Below are 19,930 nucleotides of genomic sequence, written 5' to 3'. Positions count from 1 at the left end.
CAAAAAGGAGAAAATGCATCTATTTTCATACCTACATGCAACCAGAGACTTTTTAGAAACACACAGAGACATAAGGTGTTGGAAAGCACCTGGATTCATATACGCAGAAGCCAATACAGTTGTGTTCTTAAGCTATTAATATGTGATGATAAATGCTTTCCTGTAAAGTTTACAATGGTGTTAAAGTGCTGCCATGCCTTGTCCTAATTACCCGGAGGCATGTTTCACATTCTCCAGTGGGCTGTTTTTTGTTGTTAAATACCAGTAAGTTAAGAGAGAATAATTTCCACATTTTAAGGACCTGTAGTAAATCTTTATTGCCTTACTTCACATGTTTTGTAACAATAAACAACTCTCCGATCTCCCAACCAAAGCTTCCTTCATCTTTTATGTACACTATTGCAAAGGGTACTGCAGGAGCTGATTGACAACCTACTTCCATTCTTGTCTCCTAGCACCCCAAGCCAAGGCATCTGTTTTCACCAGAATGAACTTTCTAAAATGCAAATGTGATTATGGTACTTCCTACCAAAATACATTCAACTTTTCTGCATCACCTATAACAAACTTTTCAAGGCAATTTAAAAAATGTGCTTTTAAAAAAATGCTCATTTTTGGGCTTTGCATGTGGAGACTCCAATTCAGTAGGGATGAGGTGGTAGAGTGGTACCTAGGCACTCTTAAAAGCTGTTACAGGAGATTCTATCACACAGCCAGGCTGAGGAAAATTCATCCACAGGATGGAGTCCTAACACCATTACAGGGAAGAGACTATTCAGTAACTGCCACCTGCCTGTCACTCCCAGATCACTTATTAGCTGCAAGACTTTGGCTTAATTACGTAGGTATTTGAGCCTCAGCTGCCTCAGTTTGAATGATAATAGTACAAATGTTGCAGCACTATTCTAAGTATTAGATATAGTATTAGGTCATTTATTATCCAAACTGAGGCACTATTAATAATTACTTCGGGATACTATGATAAACTTGAGCTGTCCCAGACAAAACAGGGCACTATAATTTGAGAAGATACATTCAAAGCATTTTTTACAGTGGATATAACAGAAGTTCAATAAGTCACTTTCATTTTTATCATTCTTCACATTTGCTCCCCTATTCTGCTGGAGACTGTAGCACACCAAGGTCATGGTGCAAGGCACACATGTGATGTTTGTGAAATGCTCTAACCAAGATCTTGAATGTTTGTCTATCGTTAGTCTTCCCATATACTTGATACTTTCTTCCTTGATTTTTTTGTTTTGTTTTAACTTTTTATTTCCATAGGTTTTAAGGGAACAGGTGGTATTTAGTTACATGAAAAAGTTCTTTAGTGGTGATTTCTAAGATTTTGGTGCATCCATCACCCGGGCAGTATACACTGTGCCCAGTTTGTAGTCTTTATCACTCAGCTCCCTCCCACCCTTTTCCCCCAAGTCCTTAAAGTCCATTGTATCATTCTTACGCCTTTGCATCCTCATAGCTTAGCTCCCCCTAAGAGTGAGAACATACGATGTTTAGTTTTCCATTCCTTAGTTTCTTCACTTAGAATAATGGTCTCCAATTCCATCTAGGTTGCTGCGAATGCCATTATTTTGTTCCTTTTTATGGCTGGGTATTAGTACATGGTATATATACATACCACAGTTTCTTTAACCACTCATTGATTGATGGGCATTTGGGGTGGTTCCGTATTTTTGCAACTGTGAATTGTGCTGCTATAAACATGTGTGTGCAAGTATCTTTTTTGTATAATGACTTCTTTTCCTCTGGGTAGATACCCAGTAGTCTCCCTTGATATTTTTTATAAACCTTGATATTCCCCTCCTTTTTTCTAACTTTAGCTCATCTCTTTGTAGGTCCCAGGACAAGGAATGCAAAACAGGCCTGCTTGCAATATATTTTTTTTAAATTAAAAGCTACATATCAAGCTAAAAAGTGGTTAAGTATCTCCCACTTTGACAGGTAAATCATGACAGGTCCAAAATTAGACATCTTGGAATGCTTGGAGTTGCAAACAGGACTGTGATGAGGGCGATGCCAATCCCGGGGGCCTACTACCCAGTTCCCTTTCTACTCCTATCCCTGACTCCATCTGCGTGACAGGAGCATCACATGTAAGGGTGTGGACACACCAACCTGCACATATTCAAGCTTTGTTCATCTCCCATTTTTACCTTCCCTAGCAAACAACTTGAAAGCTGTGTATTATATACCTGTTGCTACTGTAACAAATTACTACAACACCAGTGGCTTGAAACAACACAAATTTATTCTTTTTTTAGTATTGGAAATTATAGTCTTACAGAACTAAAACCAAGATGTTGGCATTGCTGTTTCCTTCCGGAGGCTCTACGTGAGAATCCCTTTCCTTGCCTTTCTCAGCTTCTAACGCTGCATTCTTGGATCATGGCCCCATCCTCCATCTCCAAAGCCAGCAGCGTAGCATCTTCTCTCCTCTTTGCCTTCTGTCTTGCTCTTGTAAAGACCCCAGTGATTACATAGAGCCTGTTTGGATAATCCAAGATAACCTCCTCATCTCAAATTTTTTAACTTCACATCTACAGAGTTCCTTTTGCCAAATTAGGTAGCATTTGCAGGTTCCAGAGATTAGGATGTGGACATATGTGGGGGCCATCATTCTGCCTCCCGAAGGGTGTGCATACCAATGGACACTTGAGAGGATGAACCCAAGGAAGAAGTGTGAGTGAGCACTGGAGCCACACTTGGGAACACTTAGGCAGGGATTCTGGTAATGGAGGAGCTGTGGGGTCATGGTGAGCATGTCCTGTTGGTCCTCAGGATTCTTTGCCGTGCCCAGCCAGAGGAGGTCCCTCTAAAGCTCAGGACCCAGGGCAGGGTCCTTTCTCAGGCAGGGACCTCAGCATGGTACATCTCCGTTCTCCTGCTGATCTGGCGACCTCTGCCTGATTCCCTTTCTCTTGATCTATCTACAAGACTGTCAGAGGAAAGCATGTTAGCAAATTGTTTTACTCTATTAAAAGTTCTTTTTCTCTTATTTTCATCCCTGCCTTTTGCTTGTCATGAAAGAGCCCCATTCCACACCCACTCATTGTTTTTAACCATCCTCACTGGCTTTCCCTTCCTTTGAATCTCTAATTCTATCCTTCCGCCACCTCTTCAGTGTTCTTAAAATACACAAGATTTCACCTGCTTACTGTGTTTTTTTTTAAAAATATGCTATCCAGCTAGCAAGTTATTCCTGAATCCTACAACATTGTTAATTCATCCTCTTGTATTTCTTTTTTAGTTCTAAATTTTCATCCAACATTTGAAGCCTGAAGATTTTCTTCTATAATCTAATTTAAAATCACTCTACTTGGTCTACTTGTATACTCTATATTTTGCTGGATGTTGGCCATTTTAAATAATGTTTCCACACTTATACAATGTATACAGAAGAATTTTTATTTCCAAAAAAGTATCTTTAAAAAATGTTTTCTCCCTGCAGTCCCAGCTGCTCTGGAGGCTGAGGCAGGAGAATCGCTTGAACCTGGGAGGCGGAGGTTGCAGTGAGCCAAGATTGCACCACTGCACTCCAGCCTGGGTGACAGAGCGAGACTCCGTCTCAAAAAAAAAAAAGAAAAAAAGTTTTCTCCTCTTTTAAGTTTTTAAACATCTCTGAATGCTGATCTGTGTTTTTACTTATTCTCGTTAATACATGGAAAGTTTAAGGAATCATCTATGTTTAAGGTCTGACATGGTTTTGAGAGCTTATGAATTATTTCACAAGAAGGTTTTGTAGGTTTTTTCCTTAATGAGACATTACATATTCCTAAGGCTCTGATGAAAAGAAAATTTGCCCATTCAAATTTAATTTTAAACTCATGTTATACAATTTCAGTGATTTTTAAAATCTATGCCTATAATAATGTTATAATATTACCATAGTGTGTGCTCCATTAGGGTGCATGTGTCTGTCTTATTTATCACTGTAGCTCAGCGATAGCCTAGCCACCAGTAGCTGTATTTCAGTGTAAGTGAATGTGAGAATGAATGATAGAATTTCAAAATGGCTTTAAAAAACAATATAAAGATGTTCCATATAAACCACGCTACCTCAGTCAGAACACTGAAATATAGACTTTTACATTTTCTTTTTTTTTTTTCTTTTTTTTTTGAGACAGAGTCTCGCTCTGTCACCCAGGCTGGAGTGCAGTGGCGCGATCTCGGCTCACTGCAATCTCCACCTCCCGGATTCAAGCAATTCTCCTGCCTCAGCCTCCCGAGTAGCTGGGATTACAGGCATGTGCCACCATGCCCGGCTAATTTTTCTGTATTTTTAGTAGAGACGGGGTTTTACCATATTGGCCAGGCTGGTCTCGAACTCCTGACCTTGTGATCCATCCACCTCGACCTCCCAAAGTGCTGGGATTACAGGCATGAACCACCGCACCCAGCCAAGACTTTTACATGTTCAATCAAATTTGTAGTCTCTCCTAGCCTATTCTGCTATGAGTCGTAAATTACTTCACTAAGGGTGCTAACCAAACTCTGTATATTCAAGATGACCATGGTCTGTTTAAATAGTTTATGAATGATAAATACAGAAGACATTATATATATGTTATTTTATAAAGATGCTATAGTGATAATTCCATATGTTATGAACTTATACAGATGCTGAGATACCAAATATGCTAAAGACACTAAGATATCTTTTTTTGTTGTTGTTTGAGACAGTCTCACTCTGTCACCCAGGCTGGAGTGCAATGGCCTGATCTCAGCTCACTGACCTCTGCTTCCCAAGTTCAAGCGATTTTCCTGCCTCAGCCTCCCGAGTAGCTGGGATTACAGGCATGTGCTACCACGCCTGGCTAATTTTTGTATTTTTGGTAGAGACGGGGTTTCACCATTGTCCAGGCAGGTCTCGAACTCCTGACCTTGTGATCCACCTGCCTCGGCCTCCCAAAGTTCTGGGATTACAGGCATGAGCCACTGAGCCTGGCCACTAAGATATCTTTAACACAGTGTTAGCTAATGAGAAATGTGACTCTGGTACTGAAATGAAGACAGGAAATGAGGGAAACTATCTTCCTTAGCTCTTTTTCCTCATTGCTTTAGGAATTGTGTATGGGGCTTGGTTCACTGCGATTTTGTCTAGTTTTATAATGGTAAATATGTGTATAATTTATTCAGTATGAAAGTATTTTATATAGCTTCACTATGTCAAAGGTTTATTTCCTAGTGTTCTCTCTTATACAAATGATTGAAGATGTCTTTTTTTATTACTTGTCCTCAGAATGGCTTTACTCCTCTATACATGGCTGCCCAAGAGAATCACATTGATGTTGTAAAATATTTGCTGGAAAATGGAGCTAATCAGAGCACTGCTACAGAGGTAAGACTGTCAGCCCTAAAGCCTTGAATTCTTTGATCTTAATGTCCATATTCTTTATATCAGGCTGCAAATAATCTCCATTACTTTGTCTAAAATATGCTAGGAATGTTCATGTTACTATTATAATCGCAACAGTGGCTGTGAACAAATGACTCAGGTTTGTGCACAGAGTTCCATCAGTTTATGCCTTCATTTTGGATTCGTGTCTATTTATTCTTGCTTAAAATCATGCTTCCATTAATTTTCCATCCTCTGACCTTTTGGGAGGTTTGTACCATTCTAAAATTCGATTACAGTAAATTCTACTCATCTCTTTTCACCAATATTTTATCTTTGTTAGGATCCAATATAATTCCTTAAAGAAACAATTTTTTTTATCATCAGAAATAATTCATAAGTATCTGTGTTAGCACAGTTTCATGAGGAATGTCACTAAAAAAAACCCTGTACCTTATTGAAGCACAAATTATGGCACATGGTTGTGTGACTGATTATGACAACAACTGAATAGAATGTTCAAAATCAGTCTAGTTTTAAAGAGTTCCAGGACATCTGGACATAAAAAGTGGGAGTGGGCAGGGACCCTGAGAATATCAGTTTTCTTTCCTAAGCATTTCTTATTCCATTTTCTTTGTATTTTCCCTCTCATTTTTGCTTAGACAGATTAAGGAGCAAGTTCAATGGCTGTCTGGGGCAGTGATTTCAAGTGATGCTCCAGAAGCCCTTGTGCTTGGGGCCACTGGAAGGTTGGGAGTGGGCGACATGGAAGAGGAGAGGAAGAGAGCTTCCCTGAGACATGCCTCTTCTCACGTCTTTCAACCAGAGTATATGGGCTTGTCTTTTCTTATTTCATATTTTGTGGCCCCACTGATAAAATTTCAAAACTCCTGGCCTGAAGTGAAAGGTGACTGGTGGATTCTTGTTACCCAGAAACTATCTTAAGATAATTTTTAATGTCTAATATGCCTTCCTTTCTGGACAATTAAGCCTTGAGGACATGAACTCCCTTCTATGCTGCATTAGAAGGAGAAGTTATTAAAATGTAATAAATCATTTTCCAGTCCCTTTGGGAGAAAACTTTTTATGGAGCCAGTTGCAACAACTTTCTGACAGCTTATCCTCATTAGTTAAAAAAAAAAAAATCCAAGAAATCACTATTAATGAGACCATGTTTTCTACCTATGACTGGAAAACACAACTACCCAGTATGAAATGTTTTTGAGTTCTCTATTCAATACACACAGATTTTATACTCTTGCCACTTGGATATAGTGTGATTTTTATGATTTGGGACCTTTTTTTTCCTCAGACACTAGTTCTGTCCATGAGTACCATGTGAATATCTTCAGGCAGAGCTCAGGTAACAATATGAGACTGCATCTTTGCATCAGGGCCTCTGAGAAATATACCAAAAAAGGACATCTATATTTGTTTTATTTGATTTTGATTTCCTTGAAAGCAGAATCATTTACCAGATGAAACCTTTATGCTACAGTGCTTCTATTTACCAAATAGACCTAAGGTTTCTAGTGTGGGATTTAGGAGAACTCAACTCGCTGGCATTCCCAGCTGTCTCATAGCTCCTGGCTCCTTTGGTCAAGACCACTGTAGCATTTCCCATTTGGTTCCAAAAATACCCTTTTATGTACATTGCATCAGTAGAGGCCATGTTACACTCTGATCCCCAGAAAGTTAAAATCCTCTCTGATTCCAGAAGGAAATGTGGCTTTTGCAAATAAATCATGTGAGGTTTTAAATTCTAGCTTAGACACATTATATACCTATTATTTGTTTCATTTTAGACAGTCATTTAAATAATTAAAATTACTTTTTTCAGATTGAGTGTATAAGCTTAATTGATTAACCTCTCAATGCCTGCACTAATGGTTATCAAAAAACACACATGGACAAATCTCTACATATTCCTTTTTCGTGCATTATTCTGTAAAAAAAAAAATAATGTTTTTACAGGGCTGTATGGTTGATTACCATTTGATATCCTGTGTTATATTGCTAAATACCTTCTACAGTCTTATGTGCCCATGTGTCAATATGCCTAAAGAGGGGACTTGCCCTGAGCTGGTTGGTAGCTAATTTGTAAAAATTAATGACTAATCAAGACATTATGATCACTTTAAAGTCAAATAATTGTGAGATTATTCAATGTGGCAATGAAATTCATGACTGAGAAGAAATATTTAAAGTTTTAAAATTTCCCATAATTATGGCACTTAGCATTGGTAAATAAATGATGAAAAATGAAGCTACCAAACTTTAATATGGATTTCCTTTTAGTTGAGGCACTTGAACAAATCATTCCAAATGTTTAGCCTTGTCCCGTGCAGTACAGATTAGAATGAAAACTACATGGTGAAGATCCAAGGTTAAATACTCAGAAGGGAGTTCTCAAATCTCTCCAGTACCATTTTTATACAGTATTTCCCTACTCTCTTCCTTCTTCCTAAATGTTACCAAAATTAAAGGCCAAAAACTTTTTAATGACATTCTGTTCTGTGAGCAAATGCCTCATCTCTAAGAAAAAGATTAGTTTCACACTCTTTTTAATATAAACTATCACGGTGCTGCAGGAGGTAATACATTTAAATATGTATGTGATAATGAGTCTGTGCTTTTCTCATTCACAGAGCATTTAATTTGTGCCAAACAAAGTTCTAAATTCAGGCTACTATTTTTCATCTTAAGATACCACATGCTTTACTCTTCCATTCTGTTAAGTAATGTGTTGTGTTTAAAATTCAGTTATTATTAAAAAAATTATTATTGCTGGTACTGCAAACATGATACAACACACTTGAGGAAAATTATTTTTTCCTCAAAAGTCTGCAGTGACTTTAAAAAAATTATTATTGGAAAAAAATGGAGTAGTTAAATTGTGGTAAATTACCATTGTCTCTAGAATGCAGTCCTGGGTTCGAGCGATTCTCCTGCCTCAGCCTCCCAAGTAGCTGGGATTACAGGTGCATGCCCCACATCCAGCTAATTTTTTCTTTGGTATTTTTAGAGGAGATGGGTTTTCACCATGTTGGCCAGGCTCGTCTCGAACTCCTGAACCTCAGGTGATCTACCCACCTCAACCTCCCAAAGTGCTGGGATTACAGATGTGAGCCACCCCACCTGGCCTAGAATGCCATCTTTCAATTTACCATTCTATTGCCCATATTTTTTTTCTCTATGTGAATGGAAACTTCTGACTTTGAGACTTGTTTTCCAACTTTTGTAGATTAAGGTGTTTTTTTTTTTTCACATAAGTAGAGCCTAAAATATATTATTTTTTGGTGTACATGTCACCTTTCCAGGAACTGAATACTTGCTTCTAGAGAGAAAAAGATAGCTTTCCAAGTTTTCTAGCATGATTATCTGTTACTAAGTTTTCTCTACCTTTTCACTTTCCAAGCTACTGTTTTTTACGCTGTCTTTTTAAGTTTAGAATTGAAAAACAGGTTTTTCTACATTACCTAGCACATGTAATTTTATATCTAAATGGTCAAAATAATATAAAATTCAACTATTAAGAGCATAATTAATACATTAGCCTAATTTGCCAGAGTTTTAGATCATATTGTTCCCTAAACTTCCAAAATTGAACTGGTAGTAGACAACTCCATCCCCAGAGGCTTTTTTCGCTAACCATTCAGAGATGTTTAATAACCTGCATCGTCAATCATATATTTTATTTCCCTGTCTCAGTCACCATGTCTTTGATTCCCAGTCAGACTTGGTCTCCATTCTTTCTACCCTTCCCACTTTTCTGCTTTACCTACAGAGGCATTATTTAGGATTGGTTCTCACTTTTGTTTTTCGATTGCAACCATACATTTGAGCATATCCTGTATGTAGTATGTTTGTTAAAGAATGCGGATGTTTTTCAAAATGTATAGAATAGAAATTAGGAAAGCCGTCTGATTAAACTATTCCATAATATGATGGATAACTGGTTATAATCTGCTTCTAATCTTCCCAGTAATATTTTATTCTTTTGGTTGTCAATCTTGATCATTAAAGATTAGAGCCATCATTGCTTAGAACTAAATCTCTAGCATCTAAAGATGTTAACAGACAATTTTTACCTTCTATTTTACCAGGATGGCTTTACTCCTCTAGCTGTGGCACTCCAGCAAGGACACAACCAGGCGGTGGCCATCCTCTTGGAGAATGACACCAAAGGGAAAGTGAGGCTGCCAGCTCTGCATATTGCCGCTAGGAAAGACGACACCAAATCTGCTGCACTCCTGCTTCAGAATGACCACAATGCTGACGTACAATCCAAGGTACTTAAAGCTGAACACATTCGTGGAAAGGAACTCTTTGGCTGCCAGACTCCTCCTGGGGGATGATAAAGAAGTAGGCCACGGTGATAATGCAAAATTATTTCTGGTCATAAAAAGAGATAAATGACATTCAAAGGTATTTCAGAAGGGGACCATCTAAAAAATTAAATGCAAGATAATTTTCTTTAAAAGACGAGGTTGAGCTTTTTAGAAATCTGCTTTCTTATTCTGTTTATAGTCACAAATAATAGAATTTAAAAGATAAAATTGTATTGTGTATTGCTTGGGGATGTCTTCTTTCAGTAGAATGCATTTTGGCATGTTGGAACAGTATACCCAATTGCAGTGAGCAGATTGACTGTTTCCGTAATTTTGCATTGTGTAATATCTTCCCTCTTTCTCCCAAACAACACTGCTTCAGATGATGGTGAATAGGACAACTGAGGTACAGTATTGTGGTTATACCAAAATTTACCTTGTCTTTATTTTTAGTTTTTGCCCAATTAGAATAAATGCTCACTAATTCATACTAATGATTAGAAGTTTGATTAATGGGAAATTAATTTGAAAACCTTTCCCATAATGAAGGCAAACTGATAATTCAAAGATATTTAATGTAACATATATTTGAAGCATTACTTTTATCAGTAAAACTATTTAAATAGGCTATTAGAGAATGAAATGAAACTCTTTCTCAACATATATTTTAATGAGTGAGCTTTACTATTAACTTATTGTCAAGAAGATATATGATTTTATTTCCTTAATGAGAATTCTCAGGTTGGAGTTTTAAGGAAGTGAAAATTTGGGAAGTTTCTCTGCCACTGTGTTTTGTCTTTTTATCTAATTGCTGTTGCCCCCTTTTTTTTCTGTGTGCTCTTTTTCTTTACCACATTTATATAACAAATGATGTTATTGAGCATATCAAGAGCAGACCAATTGCTTTTTCTTGTAAGTCTTAAAATACTTGTCAGAGAATCGTATATTTTCCACATTCCAAAATAAGTCACATCAATCAATAAGAACATTAAGTTCAGAAGTCTCTCAGTATGGTGTGTTTGTATATGTATGTATTTAGTAGTCTCTCCTTGGCCGTTGCTACAGAGAGAGACACTAACACAAACATTGTTGATGTATATTACACAAATTTACCTACACTCAAAAACAAGTGACTTTTTATGTAGGTCCATTATTGTTTTGCTGAGGGGATTCTTTAGACTATCATCTTGCTTGATGACTAGGTTGTGGACTTTTGAGCATTCTCACAGAGTATACTTGAATTATTTGTGTTATTTCTTTTGTTCCCTATCTTTGCATGGAACCTAGGTCAGAGACAACGGAAAGCCCAACTGCTTGGTGAACTTGTTCACAACTGGAACCATACAATTTGATATCTTAATAACTAATTTCAATATCTTTAATTTCTTAGATGCTTTTTGGTGATTATTTAAGATACATTTTTGAAAGCAGTATTGGCTTTAAACATTGTGAAAGCAGAAGTTTGGGTGGATTTTTACTGAGTTATAAATATTTGCCTGAAGACAATAGAGTAAAAAGAAGAGAAACCCCTTCGTCTAATCCTGTAGAAATGTGAACTCTGCCTCCTACTTCCATGTTAATCAGGGAAGAATTCCTCTGAAGGGCTGATACTAGTTTTGTGCTGATCCAAGATTGACAGCCTGGGTATCATTATGAATGATCAATGAGGCTGTATCAGACAATAAGTTAGTTTATTTTTGCAAATGATATTACTGTATTTAAATACTTTGAAAATGATTCACCCAGCCTCAATATGTTTTTCTGAAACTAAATTGTAACATCAGTAATAGACATACACTCAGGATATGTCTGAGTGACAGGAAATATCAAGATAAAAATGAAATAAATTTAGTCAATTATTTCCTAAAATATAAAAATTTGACATTTTATAAAATAACAGCCAGGTTGGGAGCTGATTTTCCCCTCCATTTTGACGTGAATATTGGCATTATGTAAATGCAAAATAAAAATATCTTGATCATAGATATGGGATTTGGATTAATAGTTACTGTTCTTATTTTGTGTCTTGCTTCTCTCTAAGTAAGAAATTATTTGTATCTAATGTTGCTACAGTAATAGCACAAATTTTCATTACCTAAGGTATCTGAATGCTTATTTAGGGTGTTTTTAAAACAAAGTCACCAAAGCCTATATATCAACTCAATAGAAAAAAAAGGTTGTAATTTTGAAAATATTTCTTAAAACAATACAGTAAACATCGTAGTTCATTTCAAGTAAAAGAGAGCAATACCAAGTAACCCAAAAACTGCAAGATGTGATAGCCAAATAACAGTTCCTATTTTTCCCATAATCTTTTGTTAAGTAGTGAAAATTCTGGAGAGTAAGAAAAATTATCAGATCTTTGTGTACTTTAATAAGAAAATAGTTAATATGCTTCTGTAGCGAAGATGGCAACAATTTTCAACTAGATTTTCATCAGAAAAAGAAAGAAAAGGAAATATATTTTTTATTTGATATTTTCAGACTTATTTTTTAAACATTTTGAGAGTAAACAGTTCTGTAATGCCCGTATAGTTGATTTAACCTGGTTGGTTAAATTACATTTTATTGTATTGATAAAATTTGTTTAACATTCACAATTGGAGGGAGCTGAACTTTTTTCTTCCTTTTATATTTCTATTGATGCCAAGTATATTGTTTAATTTTTAATTATTTCATCATGATAACAACATAATCTTGCTACACAGTTGTAAAAGGGTATAGGAATATCATGACAGTGTAAATGATGTGGAACAAATTCTATATCCTTTGTAAGAATTTTTCAACATATTTTCATGCTTCCAAAAGTATAATGTCAACCAATACTGCTTTTTTAAAACAAAAATAAAACAAAAACACTGGTTTTTTTGAATCTTCTCTGAAAAGACATTAAAAAATTCTTTGATATGTTAATCCTATGGCTGAAACCTTACGTTGTTTAATCATATTCTGGTTTTCTTCAGTATGCAAAACCAACTTAAGAAACATTGTTTTGTATAAACAACAACTCTTATAAATAGATAAATATTTAAGATAATTAAAATTATGTCATGAATATTAAGCCAATAAATGTAGAATATTTATTTACCTTTTTATATGTTCATGTACCACCTCATAACATTAAGATTTAAGATCTTACTAAAGCATTTATTATTGCTTATATATTAGGTAGACCGTTACCATGTGACTTTCTTCACTAATACAATGGCTGCAACATAGAAAAGTGAAGCGCTATACTGACTATCATATCTTTGCTTTCATAGAGTGGTTTTACCCCTTTGCACATAGCTGCACATTATGGAAATGTCAACGTGGCAACTCTTCTTCTAAACCGGGGAGCTGCTGTGGACTTCACAGCCAGGGTATGGATTGAAATAGTTTCTCATTCTAGATAGCAGTAAATGAATATTTTAAGAAAGTAAAAAGGAACACCAACAGCTTTCTTAAAGATTTTATTTCTTTTTCCTTACCTGGGTCTGTGCTGGAGATACTAGATTTTTCATTCTCTTTTTTTAAATCACAAGAAGTCATCTTGGCTTAAGCAGAAAATAAAAATGTTGTAAACTCATGCACAAATTATTTCCAATAGTTAAGGATGACATTAATTCTGACCGGTATGAACAGTTATATTTAACGATCATGCCATGAATCCTGATAAGTCATGTCAATAAATAATTAAACTGTTAAAATGTTAACTATAAAATATATAAGTAGCATGTCTTATGATGACTATAGGGCACACAATTTGATAGGGAATTGTTTTTAGTGAATTGAGAATTTGTTCAAATGAAGTCTTACTAAAATACAGAAAAGCTGTCACATTGTTACATGTTTCATGTTATGCTTTTATTAGAAAGAATTCACTTACATGATAATGGTATATATCAGTATAGTTAATATACAGTTAATGCAGCATATGAATATTCAAAAATTACAACAGACAAAAAATCAGGTACATATCCTTGCCATAATGATGACATGTGATAGCCAATAAAATAAATAAATATAATTTGTATGTACAATGTTTTTGTACTAAGAAGTCACCTGCACTGAAACTATGTTGTGTTATTTTCAAGTTGTTTTTCTTACTAAATTGTTCTGAAGGAGATATTTGTTTGTTGTTGTTGCTGTTTAGAGACAGGGTCTGGCTCTGTTGCCCAGGGTGAAGTGCAGGGGCACGATCATGTCTCACTGAAGCCCTGAACTCATGGGCTCAAGCAATCCTCCTGACTCAGCCTCCTGAGTAGCTAGGACTACAGGCACACACTACCATGCCTGGCTAATTTTTAAAAATTTTTTGTAGTGATGAGGTCTTACTATGTTGCCCAGGCTGGTCTTGAACTCCTGGCTTCAAGCAATCCTCCCACCTCAACTTCCCAAAGTGCTGGAATTACAGGCATGAGCCACCACACCCAACTTGAAGGAGATGTTTTTAAGAATCATTTTTATATTGGATATTAATACCCAAATATTTGTATTCTGTTTTTAAGAATCATAAAACTTAACATGCCAGACTCTTTAAGTGCATGGTGTTATAGAAAGAAAGACTTTACACTAGGGCCCTATCTTAGGTAGATTTTAAATTTTTGTTTCTGTTACACTAAAGTGGTCCCTTTGTCTCTTGACTGCAACTTGTACATTCAATACATATTTTGTAGTTATTGACTAACTTAGTTATGCAGTTTCGTCCCATTTTTCATTCTCTAACTATACTGTTTTGTGGTTTGTGTGATTTTTGTTCCTTAAAAATAAAAGACATAGAAAGAATAGAAACTGTGGATCAAATTACCATATAGGTCACAACTTCCTTTGTGGCCTTTAACACAAAGGCATCGCCATCATGCCCTATCATACCCATCAGCTCTTGTTTGGTCTTTCTGTGGTGTAGAATGGAATCACTCCTCTGCATGTGGCTTCCAAAAGAGGAAATACAAACATGGTGAAGCTCTTACTGGATCGAGGCGGTCAGATCGATGCCAAAACTAGGGTGAGTGTCTCTGTTCTTTCCATTTTCTACCATTATTATTTCTTTCAATCCTCATAGAAGGCACCTCAAGACACCAGGTCATTAACATAAGCAATGTGTTTTCAAGGAAATTGCTTTATTGGAATTGATTTAAATCTCATACAACATTTAAAGGGTTCATACCATAAAGTGAAATTAATATTTGCTCATAAGTGCCCAGAGAAGCAAAGTGTTGGTCCCTCAATGAGATAGTTTTTCAAGTTTTGGCTTAGTGATTTTCTGGGACCAAAGATCAAAGATTAGGCTTACACAACTCTCTTTTGGGTAGTTATAAGTATCAAGAACCCAAACTAATTACCATACATTAAGATTGAGAATGTGGCTTTTACACAAAATATTTTAGTACATGTTTACAATCTTTTGCTTCTAAGTATTCAATTCCTAATTCATTTTTCTTAAGCAGCTATGCTATACTGACCTGAGCAGGGGATTTGCTATTATAGAGAACAGCATACAGTTAGTATACTATACCTTTATTTATGTCATTTTAGTAGAAGTGCTATCTTTCATTTGTTTCAAACTTAAGTAAAATATCATTTCAAGTTTGCAATATACTGCAAATAGATAACACAATAGACAGTAGAGTTCAGTTGTTAAAAGTGCAGAATGAAGGCAAACTGCCTGATTTCAAATCCTATTTTTACTATTAATAAGTTGTATTATATTGGCAGTTTACTTACCTTCTCTGAACTTAGGCTAATAATAACACACCTACTTCATAAAGTTGTGTGAGAATTAACTCTTAGGTATATTATTTACCATTTTTGAAAAAGCAGAGTAAATTACCTAGTTCTTCATAATATTTGATAATATTACTGATGTTATACAATATGTAGTTATTTGCTTAAACATGTAAGGATTATTTCAATATTAATTATCTAGAGTAGATTTAGTTAATCATAGACTTCAGCAAAACTTCAAATGTGCCTATAATACAAAAATGTTAATGTGTGGTATAAAAAGTCTATGTTAATATGTGGTGTAAAAAGCCTATGAAAGATGAAAAATAGAATATGTCTCTTATAGTATTTAACTTCACTTTGTTTAATTCTGAGACTTCATGTTTTCATAGTCCCAGCAGTAAAGATCAAATCTAGTTTCCTTGCAAACCTGGGGGCTAGCAAACACTTTTGTTTAATAAACTTTATCATCTGTAAGCTTCCAGAATCTATACCAGTCCCAGACTATAAATTATGGTTTTTAATGACCTCAGGAAACCTTGCTTTCTTAATCTTACTTCTCTAAAACTTTTGGTCCAGAGTGGCTACATCACAACACGTGGGAGTTCTGGAGAGGTTTGCGTTCTGTCAAATCTTTGCTGTGGTGTCCAGTGTCTTTGCATCAGAGTTTTATATGGTTTCTACATTTTGCTTAGTAGGCATGCCTTTTTCCTTACCATACTGTGAGTATGCAGAATTTGGAACAGTATGCGTTATGTTGCATGGTTTGCTTACTTTTTATTTATATTTAAAGGAATGAGCTTTTGCACATTACTACATTACTAACATCATTACTAACATTACCAATGTATTACATTACAAACATACTTTACTAACATAATTTCTTCCTATATACTGCCTTTATGAGATTACCACTGGAAAGAAAGCATTTTGGAAATGCAAAAAAATTTTTATCTTGGCCAATGTCTTAAGGATGCACATTGCTTTTATTAATGCTTTTTGGAGTATTAACTCATTATTGAGATAGTTGATTTTGTTCTTATTAATCAACACTATTTACTTCATAAAAGTACTCTAATTTGTGTGGCTTACATATATTTGGGTATACAATTAAAAAGTCTAACTCCAAATAGACAGTGTATCTTCGTAAAAAGAGTACTAAGAAATGAAGAGAAATGGATTCTTATACTAGTTCTGTCATAGTGCAGCCTTTAGATACAGCAAATAAATTAAATTTCATTCAAGGATTTAAAAAGAATAAAATAGGTTTTCTAATTGTATGCATTGTATAAACATTCTGTTCATTTATTTCTTAAACAAATAACTATTGAGTTCCTACTTGGTGCTGTGAACCCTGAAGATACAACAGTTAACAAGACAGAGTAGGTTTCTAGACTCATAGAGATGCAAGTCAATAGTTCAAGGAATTAAGTTAACAGTCTCTTTGTAAAAGTTTAATAATAGGTTCTTAAAAAACAAAACAAAAACAAAACAAACCAAAAAACCCTTGATTTGTAGCATTGCCTTTGCTGGTTTCCATGGTATAAATACTTCTACAGTAGTCAGTTTAGAGCTAGCAACATGGTATCACTAAATGTAGAATTGGAAAGAGGTGTGCAAAAAGTGGCTCTCCTTATTTCATATGAGCTGGTTCCAGCACACCCCAGGATTAGCTACCATATTGAATGGTTGCACTGAACTTTTTTTTTATTATTATACTTCAAGTTCTGGGGTGCATATGCAGAACATATGGGTTTGTTACATAGGTATTCACATGCCATGGTGGTTTGCTGCACCCATCAACCTGTCATCTACAATAGGTATTTCTCCTAATGCTATCCCTCTCCTACCCCCATCCCGCAACAGGCCCCGGTGTGCGATGTTCCCCTCCCTGTGTCCATGTGTTCTCATTGTTCAACTCCCACCTATGATCGAGAACATGTGGGGTTTGGTTTTCTGTTCTTGTGTTAGTTTGCTGAGAATGATGGTTTCCAGCTTCATCCATGTCCTTGCAAAGGACATGAACTCATCCTTTTTTATGGCTGCATAGTATTCCATGGTGTATATGTGCCACATTTTCTTTATCCAGTCTATCATTGATGGGCATTTGTCTTGGTTCCAAGTTTTTGCTATTGTGAATAGGGTTGCATTGGTCTTTTTTAGCACTAAACTTTCCCCCCATAAGTTGAAATACGTCTTCATCAGTTAAGTAGAAGGATTTTAAAAGCATTGCTGAGTTCTTTTCATTCTGGCTACAGCTAACAGACATATATCCCTCTTACCAAAGGCAAACTCAAGTAGGAGGTAAATACTGAAATCAAGGACTGTGTGTTAGAATTGGGAGGCCAATTCTGGAACTATAATATTCGATTACTAAAATAAATGAATATGTTTTGCTTTTTCTTTTGCCTTTTGAAATGTATTTAAAAATAGAAAAATGTTTATATTAGTTAGTTATCATGCAGCTATGAAGAACTGCCCAAGACTGGGTAATTTATAAAGGAAAGAAGTTTAATTGACTCACAGTTCTGCGGGGCTGGGGAGGCCTCAGGAAACTTATAATCATGGCGGAAGCAGAAACAAACACATCCTTCTTCAAATGGTGGCAGAAGAGAGAAATAAGTGCCCAGTGAAGGGGGCAGCCCCTTATAAAACCATCAGATCTCATGAGAACTAACTCACTGTCACAAAAATAGCATGAAGGTAACCACCCCATTATTCAATTACCTCCCATTGGGTCCCTCCCATGACACATAGGGATTATGGGAAATAGAATTCAAGATGAGATTTAGGTAGTGACACCTAAATCAAAACATTGATAAACTATATAAATGTTTAATTTGGTTTCGACTATATTTTTAGAGAATATAATAAAGCTTCTACGTATGAAATTTTTTTTTTTTGAGACGGAGTTTTCACTCTTGTTGCCCAGGTTAGAGTGCAATGGTGTGATCTCGGCTCACTGCAACCCCCACCTCACTGGTTCAAGCAATTATCCTACCTCAGCCTCCCAAGTAGCTGGAATTACAGGCATGTGCCTGGTTAATTTTGTGTTTTTAATAGAGACAGGGTTTCTCCATGTTGGTCAGGCTGGTCTCAAACTCCTGACCTCAGGTGATCCGCCCGCCTTGGCCTCCCGAAGTGCTGGGATTGCAGGGATGAGCCACCACACCCAGCCGGAATGTTTTTAAAGTACTATGTTTTCATTTTGTTGTTGTTGTTGTTGTTGACATCTCAATTTACCCCAGCATTTCAATTAACCACAAATATTCTGAATTTAGTATATTCTGTCAAGGATCTTACCCTGATCTTCTCATTATTTTTCTCATTCATAAGGTTTTTATTATCTAGAGAATAGCAAGATCTGTAGAGGCTTTCAGATAATTAAGAAACAAATATTACCCACAGTTATTTCTTGGCTCTCACCACCATTTTGGCAATCATTGAGACATTTTCCATCTTGTTGGCATTCTCATCATTGACTACTATCTAATGTGAAACTCTAAGACATTTGCACCAGAGCCTTTTATTGGTATCTGAAAGACCTCATTTCAATGTGAAAACATAAATTTTATAGCTAGTTAAAATGAAATTATAAATTTAGGCTTTATTAAAGGCATTATTCTTTTTTTTGTTTTTAAACTTATTTATTATTTAAATGTGGTGATACCCCATATTAGGATTATGTTTAAAATATTAAAAAACATATTTCAATGCAAACAATAAAAAGTGTACAAAAACACTAAAGGATGATGAACAAAAAACACATAGGGAAAAGGAATCACCCTTCTTACTTGTTATTAGGTGTAATGATTGAAGCAGTAACAATAATGGTTGTCAATTGTCATATGCGTATGTTGTTCTAGGCACCCTGCTAAGTACTCTACAAATATCGTCTTATTTTATCTTTCTAACAACTTATAAAGTGTGTATTATTTTCTTGTTGAGAGTATATGGAGGTCTTCATTTGAGAAATGAGACTACCAAAGGGAAAAATGAATTATGTAACTTGACCTAGGATACACAGCTTGGTAATCAGCAGAGCCTACCCATGTGAATACACAAACTTCAGAATACATTGTTGAAAGAATGACCTAAGCAGAGAAGGGGGAAAATATGAAAAGATAAAGAAACTACATAAGTGGCATCCCTCCAGTGTTGATTGATCTACCTTTATCAGAATTATCCACATCATGGTGGATAGTACATCAGTGCGATGAATTGATTCTAGAGAAAAAAAACAAAAAAAAAACAGAAAAAACACAAAGGGTCTCTGGAAGAGGGAAAAATCCATAACCTGCAACTACAAACTTAAGAATTTAAATAAAAAGATTTTAGAATACAAAAGCTTGAAAAGAATTTTTTTGGGGCATTAACTTTATAATGTGCTTTGTAGAAAATATTCAAAATCTAATCAAATTGAGCCTGTTGGGTAACTTGAATTTGATGTCATCATTCACACATCTTATAAGCACAGACACCTTGCATCATTAAATGTAGGATTTAGAACTAATTTAATCCTTATTGTTCCTTGATG

The 19,930-nt window shown here is 35.5% G+C and overlaps 1 protein-coding gene across 38 annotated transcripts in view; it reads left to right on the top strand.

Annotated features, from left to right (window-relative positions):
• The window catches only part of ANK2 (ankyrin 2), a 719,880-nt gene that overhangs the window by 561,488 nt on the left and 138,462 nt on the right, over positions 1 to 19,930 (top strand). For 35 of the 38 annotated variants that reach the window (XM_055274823.1, XM_055274814.1, XM_055274796.1 and 32 more), the window contains 5 exons: positions 5,261 to 5,359; positions 9,463 to 9,648; positions 10,070 to 10,093; positions 12,951 to 13,049; positions 14,576 to 14,674. In XM_055274823.1, coding sequence (XP_055130798.1) covers positions 5,261 to 5,359; positions 9,463 to 9,648; positions 10,070 to 10,093; positions 12,951 to 13,049; positions 14,576 to 14,674 — 507 coding nt within the window. The remainder of the gene's footprint in view (positions 1 to 5,260; positions 5,360 to 9,462; positions 9,649 to 10,069; positions 10,094 to 12,950; positions 13,050 to 14,575; positions 14,675 to 19,930) is intronic. The other 3 variants (XM_055274818.1, XM_063637966.1, XM_055274788.1) reach the window with 1 other exon arrangement.

The sequence above is a fragment of the Symphalangus syndactylus genome, chromosome 4 (genome assembly GCF_028878055.3).
Source record: "Symphalangus syndactylus isolate Jambi chromosome 4, NHGRI_mSymSyn1-v2.1_pri, whole genome shotgun sequence".
NCBI lineage: Eukaryota > Metazoa > Chordata > Mammalia > Primates > Hylobatidae > Symphalangus > Symphalangus syndactylus.
The sequence above is the reverse complement of the archived record's forward strand: the minus strand, read 5'-3'. Positions and strand labels throughout refer to the sequence as shown.